General features: G+C 39.9%; 2 protein-coding genes across 4 annotated transcripts in view; one reads left to right on the top strand and one right to left on the bottom strand.

Annotated features, from left to right (window-relative positions):
• EIF2D (eukaryotic translation initiation factor 2D) overlaps positions 1-20906 on the bottom strand; it is a 67227-nt gene extending 46321 nt beyond the window's left edge. For all 3 annotated transcript variants that reach the window (XR_013544320.1, XR_012086288.2, XM_020810668.3), the window contains exons 1-9: positions 20610-20906; positions 17850-18040; positions 16703-16786; positions 10106-10196; positions 8157-8264; positions 5918-6216; positions 4459-4576; positions 2585-2630; positions 1861-1964 (exon numbers count right to left, since the gene is read on the bottom strand). Coding sequence is in view for 1 of the 3 variants with exons in the window: in XM_020810668.3 (XP_020666327.3) it covers positions 1861-1964; positions 2585-2630; positions 4459-4576; positions 5918-6216; positions 8157-8264; positions 10106-10196; positions 16703-16786; positions 17850-18040; positions 20610-20665 (1097 nt within the window). In the remaining 2 variants the exon portion in view is untranslated. The remainder of the gene's footprint in view (positions 1-1860; positions 1965-2584; positions 2631-4458; positions 4577-5917; positions 6217-8156; positions 8265-10105; positions 10197-16702; positions 16787-17849; positions 18041-20609) is intronic.
• DYRK3 (dual specificity tyrosine phosphorylation regulated kinase 3) overlaps positions 1-20946 on the top strand; it is a 46213-nt gene that overhangs the window by 2664 nt on the left and 22603 nt on the right. The window lies entirely within an intron of this gene.

Here is a 20946-nt window from a genome sequence, read left to right as displayed (position 1 = left end):
GTAGATGTTGCCTATAAGTTGCATAACTGGTGATAAACATCTGAGGCAATTGCATGGGTGTCCTTCTGCAAAGCACTATAAGCAGCAGCAATAAGAGAATATATCAGTCAGGGTAAGACAAACTGTTATAGGAGAAAATGGTTAAGATATTGTTGAAAACTTCTTAGCTTTTTATAAATGATAATCAAGGACCAGTTTCCAAAAGTATGACCTGCCAAGCTGCAAGAATAGATGGTAAAAGCTTCATGTACTAAAAACCTCTCTAGAATAATGTACTTCATAAGAGATACAAAAGCCATGCTTAGTCTTATATTCTGGAGTCACTGAGATGTTATCCTGTGTAGGTGTTCAAATAGGGAAAAGCATTCACCATGGTTTGTTTTTGGTGGTGATAACAGTAGTAACAAAGAAATCATGAAATATGGAGGGTAGAGAAATGGTAGAAATATAAAGAAGTGTTTTTGAGAAAGATGACATTAAATTGTAACAACAGTTTAAATGTGCAACAGAAGACCACTGTGCGTACATAACTGCCAGGATAATCCAGCAGTTTCAAGTAACTCATATAAATATTGGGATGGTTCAGTTTTACAATGCAGACCAGTGCAATATAATTTTGCAAGTAAATAATCTTATCAAACAGTTTGGAAACTGCAATTCCACTCCTAGCTTGTGCTAAGAATGGAAGCTGATATTATAGGTGCAGGTACTACAGTATGTACATACTCCCAGTGTGAGCCATCAGCAATTTAGGATTTAATTTATTTAGGTCGCATGTGGAAGGACAAAGCGCTGCAAATAATGTTTGATCTTAGAACTGCAGAACTGGAAGGGACCCTATGGATCAGTGAGTCCAGCTTCTGTCATGGAGGCATAGGTGGAAAATGAACTCCCAAGCCTCTGGTTTCGCAGTCAGTTTATCTAAAACACTGAGCTATCCCACAGTTCAAAACATATAGAGGATCATGAATGGAATACTTCATGTGCTCATGCCTACAAACAAAGGAATACTTTTAACTGCCACATAACTTAAGATTTAGATTAGCAGAAAGCAAGAACAGTGTGAGCCCAAATTGAAGTTCTCTCTGGCATTTGGGTGCATGCCTATCAGCCATTAATATTTCAATATCTATTAGTGTTTTCTGTGTTTCTACATTCATTCATTCATTTGTTTTCTCTAACTCTGCTGCACAGGCATAACTCTTACAGTAGAAGCAGAATAAAATATCAAAAAGGAACTCTATGCAAATATGCTTAAATTTCATATCGCACAAATTTTTACTTTTCTTCTGTGTTTTGTAATATTCTTTTAAATTGTGTTGTATTTTATTTGAGGTTTTCTTGCAATGCAGATGTTTCTTCCCTTTTTTAATCTGCTTTACATGATTTTGTATATTAATAAATAATTAGGGGGAAATTCCTATCAAATGTAAATACATTTTGCTGATAAACACACTGGGTTATTTAACTTAAGATCATGAACAGTGTGTCTATAGATTGTTACTTGCAAAAAAAAATCCCTCTTTATCTGCTGCTGGAGGACAGCGGTTTGTTTACCGGATTTTGTCGTTGTAGTTTTTAGCTTTTCAAACTCAATCACAGAAATAGCAGTTTGTCCAGGATACTAACTCCAATTACTCATCTTCTGTGTGGGAGAGAAAATATTTTTCAGAATGTGCAAATTGGGATAAAAGAAAAGAGCAACATCTCTGCTAATTATACACTCTGCTCTTAAAGACACCTCAGCTCATTAACTCCTTTTAGAGCATCATAGAAGGAAAGCACATGAACCCTTTCCCACTGTGAAAACTCAGATATTCCTCAAGATAGACTCTCGTTTATAACATGTGGAAATCCTACCTTTCATGTCTCCAGTCTACAGCCACGATGCTCTCCACCCCTTTATTCAGTTCTTTCACCTGTATGACCTTCTGCTGCTGCATGGATTGCAGGAACTTAGAGAACTGAAAGAAAGAACGCATTTGAATCTGGATGTTCATGCAAGTACGTATAGTATAACAGGCAACATCATGCACCTGCATTAAGTAGCACAGATAGCAGCCCCATCCTTTTGCACCACCAAGGCACTGCAGTCTGCACTACCATTTGGGGCAGTGTCAGGTAAGGCAGGTGTACAACCCCATGAACAGAAGTCTTTGAATCACACAAGCATGCAATCCTCAGACGTGTATAAAGCAGTTTTTTATGTGTACATATAGGAAATGCATAAACACATTAAGTGGAATGTATCCCTGCAGTAAAGTGCAAGAAGGCATTTTTAAACAAAACACTGCAAATAGAACTTTCTTATCACATATTTCTTCATGGACAGCAATGAAAGAAATAGACGCAATTACAAATAAATGACAAGATGGGGAACAGCAGTCTAGTAAACAGGCCACAAATACAATGACATTTGAAAAAATCTTCAGCATTCTTGAACTTTTTAACATGCAGATGTGGCCACAATCTGCTTGCGACAGGACAGATATCTGTGAGATAGGCAGAGGCATCCCCACACTTTTAAAAATCAAAGTTAAATAACTATTCCCTCAATCTTTCACAGTATAGAAAGGCAACTCACCTTTTTGTAGCTAGATTTCTTCATGTCTAGTTGCTGGCCTTTTGGGCTGTTAATTAAGTAAGAAAACAATTACATGGGGAAAAATAGCAGAAGATCAACCCTAAGTATCTGAAGTTGTGTTCCCATCCCACAGCTTTGACTTCTCTTCTTGATATATTTTATAGAATATGCATGTAAATGAGACTGGAACTACAGAATTTAACGTCTCAATGAATATATCAAATGGAATTACCTTCCACAGAAGCCATTTCATTTATTTTCGTTATGTTTCTACTGGAAGATAGGTGTGTTTCCCCTTTCTGAATTATCACACAACACAGACAAAAGTATTCTGTGGAGTGCAATTATCCCATAGTCTTTCCCGTCTCACATGAGCCACTCAACCATCTACCTACCTACCCACCCAAATGGAGGTAGCTACCAGATGGACTGCAGAATGTAATTCAAAAGCCATATTCTATTTACTCTTGCTCTACCCACATTGTAGAAGGCAGAAAACTAAATTTTCAGAATGCAACTAAAGGTGACTCTGAGAACAGTGCACTTTCTGCATGCAACTGGCTCCAAGTTCAATTCCTAGCAATTTTGCTTCGAAGGCAAGAGAGCACCAAAAGATCTTTGCCTTGAGATACTTCATTATGATTCTACTGGACTAAGTGTTGATTGCAGTTATTCTACCAAATGTTCTACCAACAGTTATACTGGCAGAATAGTATTTCATCATCTTTGAATTTTCTGAGCTAATAAAATGTTTGGAACAGTTGCTTTTATAACTGTTCCCAAAATCGTCAAGGCACAACAATCACTGGGAATTCTGGGAGCTGAAACATGAAGTAACAGCTTTCTCTAAAGCTCAACCCACATAGGTTTCAGAAGCCAGTTAAACTAAAGCCAGGGGCAGGAGTTTTTTTTTTAATTTAAAAACAAAAAAACAAAAAACAAGCACTGATAAAAGTTGCAAGACAGGCAGAGAGGATGGGCATTTCTTCTTGTTTTATGGCAATTTCATTTTTTTTAAATGGCTTTTAACCTGGATCACAATAAAGCTGCTTAATAAACCAGAGGCATGACTAAATGAGTGACTGATCCATGTGGCATACAGCTGGCACAGTATTTACTGCATCTAAGTCAGGCCAATTGCTTTCTTTCATGTCAATATTAAAGGATCCCAAATGCAATGTCTCTGTGGCCAAAGAGCTGAAGATTTAGCACTCTTGTATTCTAATTTCCCCTTTGTTCACAGATAGCAAATTTTCTGTAATGTTTGCTGCATAACAGGAATGTGACCACTTTTATAGAAACTATGTTGATACAATGTACAAAACATTTGTTAGTTTTGTCAGAGAGAGAGCTTTATAAAATTCTGGTAGACTGACAATGAGACACAAAATGTGTAATGAATTACAGTTGCCTGCCAGTTTTGCAAGTTGCTTTGATACGAGTTGAATTCTGAAAGATGAACTTTGTATCAGTGTATTGATTTGGGGCCAGGAACCTGTTGATGACTTTTGTATGCGTAAATTAAATAGCAGAATTTATTTCAACAAACTGCTGCTAATTAATGATATGCCATTCATGTTACAAAGTGCACACCCAATTATGCTAAAGGTGTGCATTCAGTCAGTAAGCAACTGTCAGTGAGTTGTGTAATTTCATGAACAGAAACATAAATCACCAATACAATTCTAGCTGTTGTAATTCACTTTGAATAATAAAGTTCTGAATGAATGAATTAAAGCAATATCCAATGCTACACAGTAAACAGGAGTAAAAATCACAAGAATCCAATAAAAAGGAGTGTTTTGCAGCAAATTTAGAGTGGCACCCTCCAGATGCTCATATCTATTCCATAAGAATAAGTTTAGTACACCTACCAGCATAAGAACATATAGTTTCGTAGAAAGGTGCTTGTCAGCAGAGGGAGCTCTGACTTCTTGACCTTACATTTTAAGGCATGAAAGAAACATTGATGGAGCAATGCATCCATTTGCTCTAATAAAAACAAAAAAGACAAGTTTTTTCATTTGCAGGACTTATAGCTAACAGATCCAGTTAGCTATAGGTCACAGTCACACAGGGATCCTTTCTACTCCCATTCTGAGCTAATAGTGTTGAACTTAGTGTTATTAAGAAAAAAGGGGTTGGTTCTACACATCATAATTTCCCATATGCAAATCATACAATAGTGTCTCCCACACTTTTGTTAGAATCATGCAGACACATAATATTAAAAGAACATAAAAGTCATCATAACACCTGTCCAAATACAGTGGTGCCTCGCTTAACAGGCGCCCCGTTTAACGATGAAATCACATAGTGATGAAGAGTTTTGCGATCGCATTGCGATGTTTTAAATGGGAAAAAATCGCTTTGCGATGATCGGTTCACTGTTTCGCTTACTGATTATCGCATAGCGATGATTTTCCAACAGCTGATTGGCGGTTCCAAAATGGCCACTGGGTAAAAAAATGGCCACCTGCTGTGTTTTCACGCCGATTCCTCGCTTACCGGGCAGCGAAAATGGCCACTGTATGGAGGATTTTCGCTTAAAGGTGAGTTTTAAGCCCATAGGAACGCATTAAACGGGTTTTAATGCGTTCCTATGGGCTGTTTATTTTCGCATAGCGACGAAATCGCTTTGCAGCGATTTTTGCTGCACGGATTATCTTCGCTATGCAGGGCACCACTGTATTATACTTCGAGTGTAAAAAAGTTGCCCAACTAGCAGTAGCCACTGAACTCAGTATGGGATGCATGAGTTACAAAGGCAATGAGTGAACCTGCCATAAAGTGCATACCTTTCTCAATGAATACCAGAGGGAAAAAGAGAGAGGCATATTTTAACAGAGATGGGGAACTTCAGAATCTAACCTCTGGATTTCTACAAGTGGCCACACCTCTGTTTACTGATAACATTGTTTGGTGGGTTCTGAGCTTTTTCTATTTCTTTGTTTTGTTGGATTCATTCTAGAATAGTGAAATGCCTTTTCCGGAACTTAGTTATTGGAGGCACAAGCAAGCATAATGTGCTGATCCTACTCTTTAGGGCATTTTTGATTCCACCCTTTTCCATTCAGCCTTGCCTACCACTGGAATGCAACTGCCAAGAACATATCTGAAACCAAATCTCACATTTGACCCTCAGGCTCAAACTGTGACTGAAAGAGGTTCCTCACCCTTGTAGGTATACACACAACACACAAGCTAGGTTTACAATACATTAAGTGTCCCAAAGAGAGCAAAATGTAACAAGGAAGCACTTATTGTTTTCAGCAGTTTGCTGTTACAGATTCTCTGGAATATATATCCCTTTATTCATTCCTACAGTTATACCTTGTGGACTTCTATTTTCTGCCTCCTGAGGAACATCTGGGTGATCTTCCTCAGTTGTTTCAGTAGCCTCATTTTCACTGGGTTCCTTCTTTTCTCTTGTATCATCAAACTGAACAGCATCCTCCATGCTCAGGTCTTCAATTTGTGTCTGCAAGGATGGATCAACTGTGAGGCTGCTTTCAAGAAGCCGGTGCTCCCCTTCTTTACTCTTCTCTTCCTCTTCTTCAGTACCCTCGTTTTGTGAAGGTTCTAGTTCTAAAGGGGCTATTGTGGGTGGGCATGACTTGTCACCAAGCCCCCTTGTTATTTAAACAGGAAACAAGAAGTGACAGAGGAAAATATTACTCCAAATTCCAATTTCAGCAAGAGAGAAGCTCATGGCAAAGAGGTAGGATCACATATAACATAGAGTTCTGCACTGTAAAACAAATAAACATAATTCTATTCCAGGGAAATAAAAACAGCAGTGAACATCTGCAAATATCTACTCAATTTTTAAAAAAGGATTATGGACAAAAAATCTATAAAACCAATGACTCCAGTAAATTTATCTTATGCTATTAATCAAAAAGAAGCCAAACAACTGTAATATTTATTTATTTATTTAATTTATATCCTGCCTATCTGGTCGTGTCAGGACCACTCTAGGCGGCTAACAACATTAAAAAATAATACAATAAATATATGTGTATAAACAATTTTACATAAACAAAAATACTAAACAAAATAGGAAACTAAAGGAAAAGGGGAAGGGAAAGGAAAAAATAAAATAAAATAAAAAGGCGTCAGGAATTATCTGATGGGAAGGCCTGCCTAAACATCCATGTTTTTAATTGATTCTTGAAAATACCCAGCGAGGGAGCCACGCGAATCTCAGGAGGTAGGTTGTTCCAGAGGCGAGGAGCCACCACTGAGAAGGCCCGATTTCTTGTCTTCTCCTTCCGGGCCTCCCTCGGCGTTAGGCTCCTCAGCCTCACCTCCTGGCTTGCACGAGTGACACGGGTAGATCTTGGCGGAAGAAGGCGTTCTGCCAAGTATCGAGGTCCTAAACCGTTTAGGGCTTTATATGTGAGCATCAGCACTTTGAAGTCGATGCGGAATCGGATGGGCAGCCAATGAAATGCGGCCAGAGTGGGTGAAATGTGTTGGTATGTTCTCACTCCACTGAGTAATACCCAAAATAAGACTTACTTAATCCTCATGAAGACCATGTTTTGACTTCAAGCAGGAAAATATTCTAAGGCCATTGAAATCCTGCATCATTTTGGGTGTATATTCCATTTAGTGTCTAACAGGGGCTATAGCAGTGTCAGCTCAAAAGTTAAGTTCCTAATGCTGTCAAGTCTATACAACTATTAATATTCAAATATATACTCCAGTCTAACAGGTACAATCCAATCATGGAGTTAGAAAGGAAGGAAGGAGAGATTTTAGGCTAATACATGACTGGTGTAAAAAAGAATTTCAAAGAAATTTGCCCCTTCTCAACTACACTCTGGTTGATTACTCTGTAGATATGTGCAGAAGACCCACTGCTATCACAGCTCATGTCTCATCATAAGAATATTTGTATTCAACATTGTATTGGAGTTAGTACTTATAGGGTTGAAGCACTGAAACACTGCAACTACCAGTAGGGATGACACCATCTGGCCTCCCCATTCATACTGCTCAGTTCCCAATGAGCTTGGCTGCATTCCCCATAATTTTGGTTTGTCATGTGCTGTCAAGTTACATCCAACTTGTAGCAACCTTAACTTGGTTTTCAAGGTACATGAGATATCCGAGTGCTTTTACCCATATCCCTCTGTGAATTTCCATGGCGAGGTGGAGATTTGAATCCAGGTCCCCTGAGTTCTAGTCCATCATTCTATCCACACTGGCTCTCAAAGCCTCGTAGCAGAAGAAATTGTTCCTCCAGGCAAAAATGTATTATGAACCATCCCTGCTGCATACTGGGATAATTTGGTCTTAAATGAAGCAGTTATGATGCACTATCCTTTAACATGGCTATTTTATTGACAACTGAACAACACAACTGCTTGTACTTTGGAATTCCCTTAGGGAACAGACACTATGAGCACCTACACTTGAATATCTACTACTACATCACTGCTTATATCCTAAGCATTCATCACCCAAGTCTTAATTTTCAGACAAAAATAAACACCCAACCACAGCTACTTATAGGTTTATGCTCATTCTATAGGCTATCTTGGGATTTTGGTTAGGCACTCACCATAACTGATCCATATATGTATGCAGCACTGTGAAGCCTTTTCCTTTCATTCCAGTTGCAGTCATCTCTGCAGTGGACATGGTGGCTACTCCAATGGCCACAGGGGCTCTGAAAAAAATTAAGACAAATAGTAAAATTAATGCTTCATCAAGAGCAAGTATTGTAATTAGTAGCTCAGTGAATATAAGTATCTTGTCTCAGATGTCATGGTCAAACTATGGTTGTCTGGAGTGCTTTCTTCTTCTCTTCCAAGGTTTAACCCCCTTTTGTACTTACTGGTTTGTGGTACCCATAGTTTGCCACAACAGTCAGATTAGACAAACCATCATACCTACAAGCTGTTTGACTCTAAACAGGAAATGAAAACCTTCTTGAAAATTTAGATCCCAGTCTGGGGTTGGAAGCCACTGTAGAGTTCAGCAGAACTGGGTATCTTGACAACCTGTATCACTATCACAAACTGGAAGTGCAAAACGGAATTGAAACATGTAAAGGAAGCAGAGAAATAGCAGTCCCTAGGATCAATCATGCTGGTCCATGGATATTGCTCCTTGATACATGAAAATCACTGCTTCTCCTAGAAGCCCTGATGAGTGAGAAGAGTGAAAACTGATAGGAAGTACAGATATCAGCATGTAAGCACAGCACCAAAATAAATAGGAGCCTTCTTTTCTTTACGAGCTCATCTTTCTTTGAAATGAGAAATTGAGAAAATGAGCTGTCCAGACAAAGAAAAATGGTTGTGTTGGTAACTCAAATCAACAGGAACCAATAAACGTATTTGTATAAGATACTTTACAAAGCTCATTACCAGTGGAAAGCTCTAATGGTTCTCAAAGATACCCTGTGGGTTACAAAAGATCAGTTTCTATGTAACTTGGTTTTTTATTCTTCCTTTACTTTACCTTCTGTGCTACTGAACTCTCAAATACATATGTTACTCTTATCACCCTCTCCTCCCCTTTACATTTGTAAGCTCTCCTTGCAACATAAGGAAAAGCATAAAACAAAACATGAGCCTTCCTAAATTTTCCTGTTCATAAAATGTTACTGGTTCATAAAATGTAACTTTCTCTATAATTTGGCAACAAAGTAGTTCACAAGTGGATAGCTCAATGGTTTACGTATCTGCCTCCAGAACAAAAAGTTGGGAGTTTGATTCCCCACTGTGCCTCCCAGACAGGAGCTGGACTCAATGTTCCATAGGGTCCTTTCCAGCTGTGCAGTTCTAAGATTATTATTATTAAGATTATTTTGTGAATGGTGAAAATATCAAGATGGGAAAGTTGCTTCTTAACTACAGTATTTAGAAATATGACACACTCACACACATGAATTCTCTCTGCTCAGTGAGCAGAAAATAGGTGCATATATTTGCACAAAAAGAAGAAGAATTCGACACTGCTTAATCTGTGCATTTGGCAAGTAACTTCAAAGCTAGTACAGCTGCATGTAGGAGATATTTTGCTAGCATTACTACAAAGACATGCATCTTATAATGTTTGGCTTTCCTAGAGGAACAAAAACTCAATGACAGATAATTTGCTTTTCTTTGGATTAAACGTTTGCCATTACAGCTAAACAGTTATCAGGAGCAGAGCTCAAAATGTCAACTGTCTTGGTTTCGAACCAAGGAGATTTGCAAGTAAGCTGAATCTCAAACTGGAAGGTGTAACTCAGGGAGTCATACAGGCATCACATATCCTCTGGCTACATGTTCTTTTGCATTTTTTAAATACACTAAACACATTCTTCTCTGAACACATTTTAAAACTAATTAAACAAATTATTTTGCAATTTCCCCTAAACAATGTGTTTAGTTTCATGTTGCAGTTCTGGATGCAAAGAGCTGGCTTTGATCTTCAGTTTATCCTTGCCAAAATAAAAATGAACACAATCAAAATCCATTGACAAACCTTTCAAGATTAATTTTTCAAAATAAAACATACCTGTTTCCGACCAAGGTAACAGCACAGAGAGTACCCCGATTCACCTCGGGAAGACCACAAGAGGGCACTATAACCCCTGGCAGCATTAGATCTGCAGAAAAGTACTTCAATTAGCATCTCAAACTTTTCAAAATAATTACATACCATCTTTCAAAAGAAAACTGCAGCAATGCCAATTTGACAATGTACATCCCTGATTAAATATATCTCTCCATGGAACTACTGACTTCGAGGCCTATTTGAAACGAGAATTCTTATAACATTACATCTAATTTCTCATTGCTACCATGTTGTTCCCCTTCACGGATTGCTGCCTTGTCGTGGCAAAGGGACTTGAGTAGTTCAGAGAAGCTATGGGCTATGCCATGCAGGGACACCCAAGACGGACAGGTCATGGTGGAGAGTTCTGACTAAACGTGATCCACCTGGAGCAGGAACTGGCAAGCCACTCCAGTATCTTTGCCAAGAAAACCCCATGAACAGAAACAAAAGGCTAAAAGATTTGACGCTGGAAGATAAGCTCCTCAGGTCGGAAGGCATCCAACATGCTACTGAGGCAGAATGGAGAACAAGTACGAGTAGAATCAGAGCTAATGAAGAGGCTGGGCCAAAGCCGAAAGGACGCTCAGCTGTGGACGTGCCTGGAAGTGAAAGGAAAGTCCGATGCTGCAAAGAAAAATACTGCATAGGAACCTGGAATGTATGGTCTATGAACCTTGGTGAGCTGGATGTCGTCAAACAGGAGATGGCAAGAATAAACATTGACATCCTGGGCGTCAGTGAACTAAAATGGAGAGGAATGGGCGAATTCAGCTCAGATGATTATCATATCTACTATTGTGGACAAGAATCCCGTAGAAGAAATGGAGTAGCCCTCATAGTCAACAAAAGAGTGGAAAAAGCTGTACTGGGATACAATCTCAAAAATGATAGAATGATTTCCTTTCAACATCACAGTAATTCAAGTTTATGCACCAACCACCAATGCTGAAGAGGCTGAAATTGACCAGTTCTATGAAGACTTACACCACCTTCTAGAGTTTTGTTAAGAGAACAAGCTGGTCATCAAAAACACTCTTTCCAACAACACAAGAGGTGACTATACACATGGACATCACCAGATGAGTAATACTGAAATCAGATTGATAATATTCTCTGCGGCCAAAGATAGAGAAGCTCTATACAGTCAGCAAAAACAAGACCTGGAGCTGATTGTGGCTCTGATCATCAGCTTCTGATAGCAAAACTCAAGTTTAAACTGAAGAAAGTAGGAAAAACCACTGTGCTACTCGGGTATAATAAAAAACAATTCCGTATGAATACACAGTTGAAGTGAAGAACAGATTTAAGGAACTTGATTTGGTGGACAGAGTGCCTGAAGAACTATGGATAGAGGCTCATAACATTGTACAGGAGGCAGCAACAAAAACATCCCAAGGAAAAGGAAATGCAAGAAAGCAAAGTGGCTGTCCAACGAGGCCTTACAAATAGCAGAGAAGATAAGGGAAACAAAAGGCAACGGAGATAGGGAAAGTTACAGAAAATTGAATTCTGACTTCTAAAGAATAGCAAGAGAGACAAGAGGGGTTTCTTAAATGAACAGTACAAAGAAACAGAGGAAAATAATAGAAAGGGGAAAACCAGAGATACGTTCAAAAAAATTGGAGATATTAAAGGAACATTTTGTGCAAAGATGGTCATGATAAAGGACAAAAATGGGAGGGACCTAACAGAAGGAGAAGATATCAAGAAGAGGTGGCAAAAATACACAGAGGAATTATACCAGAAAGATTTGGATGTCCCGGACAACCTGGATAGTGTGGTTGCTGACCTTGAACCAGACATCCTGGAGAGTGAAGTCAAGTGGGCCTTAGAAAGCATGACTAACAACAAGGCCAGCGGAAGTGATGGCATTCCAGTTGAACTATTTAAAATCTTAAAAGATGACACTGTTAAGGTGCTACATTCAATATGCCAGTGAGTTTGGAAAACTCAGCAATGGCCAGAGAATTGGAAAAGATCAGTCTACATCCCAATTCCAACGAAGGGCAGTGCCAAAGAATGCTCCAATTATCGTACAATTGCACTCATTTCACACGCTAGCAATGTTATGCTTAAAATCCTACAAGGTAGGTTTCAGCAGTATGTGGGCCTAGAACTCCCAGAAGTACAAGCTGGATTTTGAAGGGGCAGAGGAACTAGAGACTAAATTGCTAACATGCACTGGATTATGGAGAAAGCCAGAGAGCTCCAGAAAAACATCTACTTCTGCTTCATTGACTACACAAAAGCGTTTGACTGTGTGGACCACAGCAAACTATGGCAAGTTCTTAAAGAAATGGGAGTGCCTGACCACCTTATCTATCTCCTGAGAAATCTATATGTGGGACAGGAAGCAACAGTTAGCAGTGGATATGGAACAACTGATTGGTTCAAAATTGGGAAAGGAGCATAACAAGGATATATATTGTCCCCCTGCTTATTTAACTTATATTTAGAATACATCATGCAAAAGGCAGGACTGGATAAATCCCAAATCGGAATTAAGATTGCGGGAAGAAATATCAACAACCTCAGATATGCAAATGATACCACTCTGATGACAGAAAGTGAGGGAGGAATTAAAGAAGCTCTTAATGAGGGTGTAAGAGGAGAGTGTAAAAATGGTCTGAAGCTCAACATCGAAAAAACTAAGATCCTGGCCACTAGTCCCATCACCTCCTGGCAAATAGAAGGGAAAAACATGGAGGCAGTGACAGATTTACTTTCTTGGGCTTGATGATCACTGCAGATGGTGACAGCGGCCACGAAATTAAAAGACGCCTGCTTCTTGGGAGGAAAGCGATGACAAATCTAGACAGCATCTTAAAAAGCAGAGACATCACCTTGCCAAAAGACATATGCATAGTCAAGGCTATGGTTTTCCAGTTGTGATGTATGGAAGCAAGAGCTGGACCATAAAGAAAGCTGACCGCCGAAGAATTGATGCTTTTGAATTGTGGTGCTGGAGGAGGCTCTTGAGAGTCCCCTGGATTGCAAGGAGAACAAACATATCCATTCTGAAGGAAATCAAACCTGAGTGCTCACTGGAAGGACAGATCCTGAAACTGAGCCTCGAATACTTTGGCCATCTCATGAGAAACGAAGACTCCCTGGAAAAGACCCTGATGTTGGGAAAGTGTCAAGGCACAAGGAGAAGGGGACGACAGAGGACGAGATGGTTGGACAGTGTCATCAAAGCTTCCAACATGAAATTGACCAAACTCCGGGAGGCAACGGAAGACAGGAGGGCCTGATGTGCTTTGGTCCATAGGGTCACAAAGAGTTGGACACAACTTAAAGACTAAACTGCCCTCTTCCTCTACTACGAATTCTGCAGCCACAAAACCATGTATGTTATCAACAGGAACATGCAACACATAAAGCTGTGCCACACTGGCCAAATCCAAAGAAAAAACTGCATATGTAAGACCAATCATGCAGCATTTTCCTTCTCTCAACATCTTCCCTTCATGAGACAACCAGTTATGTGGCCAACTTTGCAACCAGCATAGTTTCAAGTATGTGAAGGTGAGTCTGCATGGGAGAGGAAAATTCTTCCACAATTACTCTTACACAATCACATACATAAACAGGATTTTTTGTTTGTTTGTTTGTTTGTTTATTCATTCATTCATTCTATTTGTACCCTGCCTATCCGCTCAAAACAACCACTCTAGGCAATTATGTTCTGGTATTATATTACAACATGTTTAATTGTGTTTTATAACTGTAACTGACTATGGTTTTTACCCATTTTGTGAGCTGCTCTAAATCCCACCCACCAGGTGCTTCGGATAAAGGAAGGATATAGATCAAATAAATAATAAAGTGAGAAATATCAGTTACAGTAGTGACACATTCCTTTAATTATTCCTTAATTGTTTAAACTACTATGGGCTTATTTCCATCAAACAACTCCCAATAACATTTTAATTAATGAGTAAACATTATTAATTGCACCAAAACCTGAACATACCCCATTGCCCTGAAAATAAGACCTAACCTGAAAATAAGCCCTAGTAGGATTTTTCAGGATGCTCGTAATATAAGCCCTACACCAAAAATAAGCCCCAATTAAGTGAAACCCCTCCCTCCACCATTGTGCAGCAACCAGATGATGATGACATGACTGTAAAATAAAACAACCCCTGAAAATAAGCCCTAATGCATTTTGGAGCAAAAATTAATATAAGACTCTGTCTTATTTTTGGGGAAACAGGGTAGTTCACAGAAACTATTATTTTCAAAAGTAATATAATTGCCAACTTGCTACAGTATATCACAGAAGTGAGTATATCCCCTTACATTTCATAGAGATTTTAGTGTATCTTTTCATGTGACAATACTGAAGAAATGACACTTGACTACAATGTAAAGCAGTGAGTATACAGCTTGTATAACAGTGTAAATGTGCTGTCCCCTCAAAATAACACAACACACAACTGTTAATATCTAAACCGCTGGCAACAAAAGTGAGTAAACCCCTAAGTGACAATGTCCAAATTGGGCCCAAGTACAGTGGTTCCTCGCACAGCGAGGTTAATCCATTCCGGATTAACCCTCGCTGTGTGAAACATTGCTGTACGGAAGTAAAAAAGCCATTGAAAAGCATTAAACTATGTTTAATGCGTTCCAATCGGCACGTTTACTTACTGTACAGCGATGCCGGCAGCCATTTTTGCGCCCTCCCCTCGCAGAACGAGGGCGCGAAAATGGCTGCAATCAGCTGTTCCGCGGCTTCAAAATGGCCGCCGGAACAGCCGAAAGGGGCCGGGGCACAGCGTTTCCGCGCCCTTGGTAAGCAAGGGGAGGGCGCAAAAATGCTGCCGGAAGCCCCGAAATGGCTGCGTGCAGCGCTTTCGCGCCCTCCCCTTGCTTACCAAGGGCGCGAAAACGCTGCGCCCCGGCCCCTTTTGGCTGTTCCGGCGGCCATTTTGGACCCGCCAGACAGCTGATTGTCGGGTCGCAAAGCGAAGGTCGATAAGCGAGCAGCTTACCGACCTTCGCTCTGCGATTTCCCGCCTATACGGGCACCGTTTTGCCATCGCATTTGCGATCGCAAAAACGGCCTCGTAGAGTGAATTCATCGCTCTACGAGGCGCCCGTTCTGCGAGGCACCACTGTAGTCGTTTTCCCTCCCTGGTGTCATGAGACCCGTTAGTGTCACAAGTCTCAGGTGTGAAGGCGGAGCAGGTGTTATTACTCTCACTCACTCAGACTGTTCACTGGAAGTTCCACAGGGCACCTCATGGTAATGAACTATCTGAGGATCTGAAAAAATGAATTGTTGCTCTACATAAAGATGGCCTAGGCTATAGGAAGATTGCCAAAACCCTGAAACGGAGCTGCAGCATGGCGGCCAAGACCATACAGTGGTTTAACAGAACAGGTTTTACTCAGAACAGGCCTTGCCATGGTGGAGCAAAGAAGTTGAGTGCCCATGCTCAGCGTCATATCCAGAGGTTGACTTTGGAAATAAATGTATGAGTGCTGCCAGCATTGATGCAGAGGTTGAAAGAGTGGGGGGGATCAGCCTGTCAGTGCTCAGACCATATGCTGCACACCGCATCAAACTGGTCTCCAGAAGGAAGCCTCTTCTAAAGCTGATGCACAAGAAAGCCCGCATACGGTTTGCTGCAGACAAGGAGACTAAGGACATGGATTTCAAGGACATGGTGTCAAGCGTGTGTGGTGACAGCCATGTGAGGAGTACAAAAACAAGTGTGTTGTACCTACAGTCAAGCATGGTGGTGAGAGTGTCATGGTCTGGGGCTACATGAGTGCTGCCAGTACTGGGGAGCTACAGTTCATTGAGGGAACCATGAATGCCAACATGTACTGGGACATACTGAAGCAGAGCATGATCCCTTCCCTTTGGAGACTGGGCCGCAGGGCAGTATTCCAACATGATAACGACCCCAAACACACCTCCAAAATGACCACTGTCTTCTAAAGAAGCTGAGGGTAAAGATGAGTGACTTGCCAAGCGTGTCTCCAGACCTAAACCCTATTGAGCATCTGTGGGGCATCCTGAAATGGAAGGTGGAGGTATGCAAGGTCTCTGACAGCCACTAGCTCTGTAATGTTGTCATATAAGAGTGGAAGAGGACTCCAGTGGCAACCTGTGAAGCTCTGGTGAATTCTATCCCCAAGAGGGTTAAGGTAGGGCTGGAAAATAATGGTGACCACAAAAAATATTGCCACTTTGTACCCAATTTGGACATTGTCACTTTGGGGTGTACTCACCTTTGTTGCCAATGATTTAGACATTAATGGCTGTGTGTTGCATTAGTTTGAGGGGACAACACATTTACACTGTTATACAAGCTGTATATTCACTGCTTTACACTGCAGCCAAGTGTCATTTCTTCAGTGTTGTTACATGAAAAAATATCCTAAAATATTTATGAAATGTGAGGGGGTGGACTCACTTCTGTGATATACTGTATCTACCAGAACAATATTTCACAAATAATAACATTCTTCTATCACATTACTCCCAAGCTCTGGATGCCATAACGTTTCCCTCTAAGGATTTCTGCTAAGTTTTCTTACCTGCTCCACCTGCTAGTTTCTGCAAAACTGGTGGCCACGTGGAAAAGGCTGGCAAAAGGTAAGGATAAGACCACAGGGTGTATACTGTCCCAGGGAGAAAACAGAGTCCTTGTTTACATTTCAGCATTAGAAACATTATCTGTCTTCATCATTCCCCCATTTTTCAGAATTTATAATCTTTAATATTGATATCAAGTCAGTCCATTTTAAATTTCCTGATTCTATAGCACATTACCCACCTGCAATCTGATGGTACCTGCTGCTTGATAATTGTGTTTGTATTGAAGGTCCCTTCCATAGAATGTTTTAAAAAATGTTATTAAGCATGAAAACATCTACCCAGTTGGAAAGGAACCTGCACATAGGGTGTTACTAACAAGGAGGGAATGATGGGGGGATGACATGATATTTAGCTCCTGTTTACCTGACAGCAGAGAGGAAGGATCTTGAGACTTTCAAACCAAGCTCAACAGATGCTATGTTTTACTGTAGGGTTGTTGGGAACCAGAAAAACAGAAAAGGCCTACATCTTTGATTGACTACTATGAAAATACATTAAAAACTTAAAAATATCTCTATCCAGTATGAAGCTCACAGGCTCTTAAGCAACGTTTATAATACTGTACTGTATATTTCAGATGCAACATGTGAACCAAAGACTATATGCTGCCCAGCTCTCTAATTAGCATAATTACATTTCAGCAACAATAGCTGCTTCTGCTTGCTGGGACTCAAATGGAAACCAAAGTCAACAGTGGTAATACCAGCTAACTCTGATTTCCCTCCCTCATCCCTTATATTGCAGTTTTACATTGCAATATAGCTCTGTAATATTTAACATATAGAAGAATTAGAAGCTATCCTGTCATGGCAGTTAAGCAAGCTCCTCCACTATCAGACCTGATTCTTTGCTGTAGCCTTTGCTAAAGCATGGGATTTACCATTATTTTCTGAAAACAAAAAGGATGCAGCGCCCCATTTGCCCTAATGGACTAAATTACACTCTTAATAAAGTGAGAACCAGTGAAACACACTTCTCATTTTAGACACAAGCTGAAACTTGATCTAGTGTGAAGTGAATCCAAGAACCAAAATTGAATCTTCCCACTTCTAGAGTAACTATCTACCCAGACCCATATTTCCATACCTGTGGGATACAGTGTCTTCTCTATTTCAAAAAGGACTGGATTTCTGCTATTGGCATAGACTGTGAGAGCTTCTCCTCTGTGAGTGTACAGTTTAATCACATTCAGCTCCTCTTTATTTGGCAAAATCTCAGATAATTGCTCAGAGGTAAGCATAGGGAAAGTTGCAGCAACATCACTTCGCAGTTTCCTCCTAGAAAAGTCAATCAATTATTTTATTCACATTTACTGTGTACCATATCAGAGGTACAGTTAGCTCTACAATGTCAACCAGTACAATTCCCTTTTGTGACCAATAAAAAGCGAAGTGTGACAGGTATGTCTCAATCTATACCTTGTTGACATTAATACAATACCATGTATTAACTATACATTTCTGACACACCTTTACAGCCATTCAAAGCAGCCCAAAAAACCATACCACATTAGGGATTAGAGTATCAAATAAGTGGGGGGGGGGGAGGGGGGAAATCCATATATAGAATAGTGAGTCAGATCATCACTATTCTACAGTTTAACTCACAGGTTTTCACCATCAGTATTTCCACTACTCTTTTTATTCTATACTGCAAAAGCTGTACTACAAAACTATCCTCTTTTTTTCTAACTGTTCACATCTAAACTAGATCAATGTCATCATTTCAGAAACAATCAAAAAGCATCAATCAATCCACAATATTTTTCACTTCTTTACTATTTCGGAAAACTTCAGAAACTCCAGCAGGTCCAAAATGCCACAGATAGATTGTTAACTAGGACTGGTTACAGGGACTCCCCTGCTACAACAACTTCATTGGCTGCCAATCCATTTCTGCACTCAATTCAAAGTGCTGGTTCTAATTTATAAAGCCCTAAACGGCTTGGGTCTAAGCTATCTTAAAAATCGTATCTCCCTTTATGAACATGCCCAGGTATTAAGACCATCAGGAAAGGCCTCTCCCAGTCCTGCCACTCTCATAGGTGAGGACACAAGGGAGGGCCTTTTCTGTCGCTTCTCCCAGACTCTAGATCCCACCATAGGAGGCCAGGGTGGGCCCATCTCTGCTGTTCTTCTGCAAGCAGATAAAGACCTTTATCTTCAGGCAGACTTAAATGATTGGTTGACCAAGAGAATTTTTCAAGAGATTATTTTATTCTGTTGTTTTACTTGAGCCTTTAATATGGCTTATTTATTAGTTTCAATATGATATCTACTTAATGCTTTTTAAAATATTGTAATAATTTATTATTTAGCTTTCAATTTTGATTCAATACCGTAAGCTGCCTTGGAACCTTTAGGCAGCGTATGAATATTTCAAGTAAATAAATAACTATTTGCACCTATAGCTTACTGAGGGATTCAAACCTCCAATTCCTTATTATTTTATCTCTTTTAGCCATTATAGGCATGATGCAGCATGCATTACGGTGCGCTGCAAAGAAAGAAAGATGAGGAAAGGACACAATTCAGTGCAACACCATAAAGAGTACTTGCTCTCCAGAGCATATATGCACCTGCTTTAATGTTAGCCAAAGCTTATTTTGGAATGTAGAGTTGTAGTTCTGTATTTGTTTAAACACATATTATGCTCATATTTGATGTGGGCATATCCATTCTACTGTGCCCTAAATCCAATAAAGACACTGGGCATGTCATCGAGTAGTCCCATTAACAGAGAGGATATTTTTCGGCACATATGACTAGATAAGTAGCAGGCAGCTAGTTATTTGGTCAGCTATAATTTGAGTTTCTCATTTGTTGTTGCCATCTAGGATCACTGTGGACAGTCTGGAGTTGTTAAAAGAAAAAAGAATATTCTGATTGAAGAGAATTATTGTTTGTCTTGAGAGAACAGTATCTACTCAGTGAAATATATAGAAGAGATAGTCTTAAGCTTAGTATCCAAGGACATATTAATATTAGTTTCAAATTCATTTTATAGAATGAGATCTTTCTGAGCTGTTATGCAAATTAAAAAGTAAGAATAAGTTATCAAGTCTATTAGGGTGAGTCTATATGCTACAGCTTTTAGGCAAGGGCATGTATACACATCTAGCAACTTGCTTAATAAATGGAAAAGCACTGCCACCAGTGGACATGGATTTAAGACTATCATCACAAATATACAATATGGATCTAAACTTCTCTAAACTCAAGTATTACAGCTAGCTCCTGAACAAAAGACATAAAAACTTAATGTAATCAGTTCATCAGGAGTAACTGTGTTGGAATTAGCGAGTGTTTGATAAACTGAAAAAGGGGAATACAATGACAAATTCAAGTTAACATACAATTCTGCACTCCAACTTTTTTCACAACTATGGGGTGTCTGGTTTATTGTACAACAGGAAAGAAGAGGGAGATGGGCAGACAACTGTCATTTAATGTACTTTATTTTGCCTTGACTGTAACTTAGTGGAAATCTATCACTCTCAAACTGATAATAGAACCTGTTTTACATGAAAGAAGATATCAAAATTAATTGACAGGCCCTCCAAATTTACATGTTAAATAAGACTTATTTATACTGTAATCCAGTTATCATAACTATATTACAAACCTGAACAACCATCAATCGCTGCATTTTACATCATACACACAACTGAGAGACTTCATTAGGCACTAAGACAGCAAGCCATTCCGCAGACACAATCTTAAGCAACACCACACAATTCTTGATAACACTCGGTTCGAAAGCATCCCTGTTTGCAATTTCATAGGGTTTTAACGAATTAAATGTGACGGTAAACACAGAGAATGAAGCCAAAGGGGGAAAGCTCACCTATCGGACCCTTTGATAGCAGTGTTGGACTTCACCCTGAAGGCTTTGGCAAACATGGCCAAAGAAATCACAAGCCTTCAGTACTGCTTTGCGGCGGCTTAAATCCCGCAGATTTACCGTGTAGTTCTTAGGAAAACGAGTAGCTGGAAAGCGGTATAATACTGGCCAGATGACAAGAATCACACAACGCTTTTTTTCTCACGGCACGGACGCAGCCATGGCTGGGTGCTGCAGCAAAAGGCGTCCGTGCAGCAACAGCGCGATCTCTCTCTCAGCCGCCGGTGTTACTCCGGCATCCTGCTGGGGCGACGTCACGTGCAACGTCGGCGCGTGATAG

The sequence above is a fragment of the Pogona vitticeps genome, chromosome 4, assembly GCF_051106095.1.
Source record: "Pogona vitticeps strain Pit_001003342236 chromosome 4, PviZW2.1, whole genome shotgun sequence".
In the NCBI taxonomy this organism is placed as follows: domain Eukaryota; kingdom Metazoa; phylum Chordata; class Lepidosauria; order Squamata; family Agamidae; genus Pogona; species Pogona vitticeps.
Note: the sequence above shows the minus strand (reverse complement) of the source record. Positions and strands in the feature narration are given on the sequence as shown.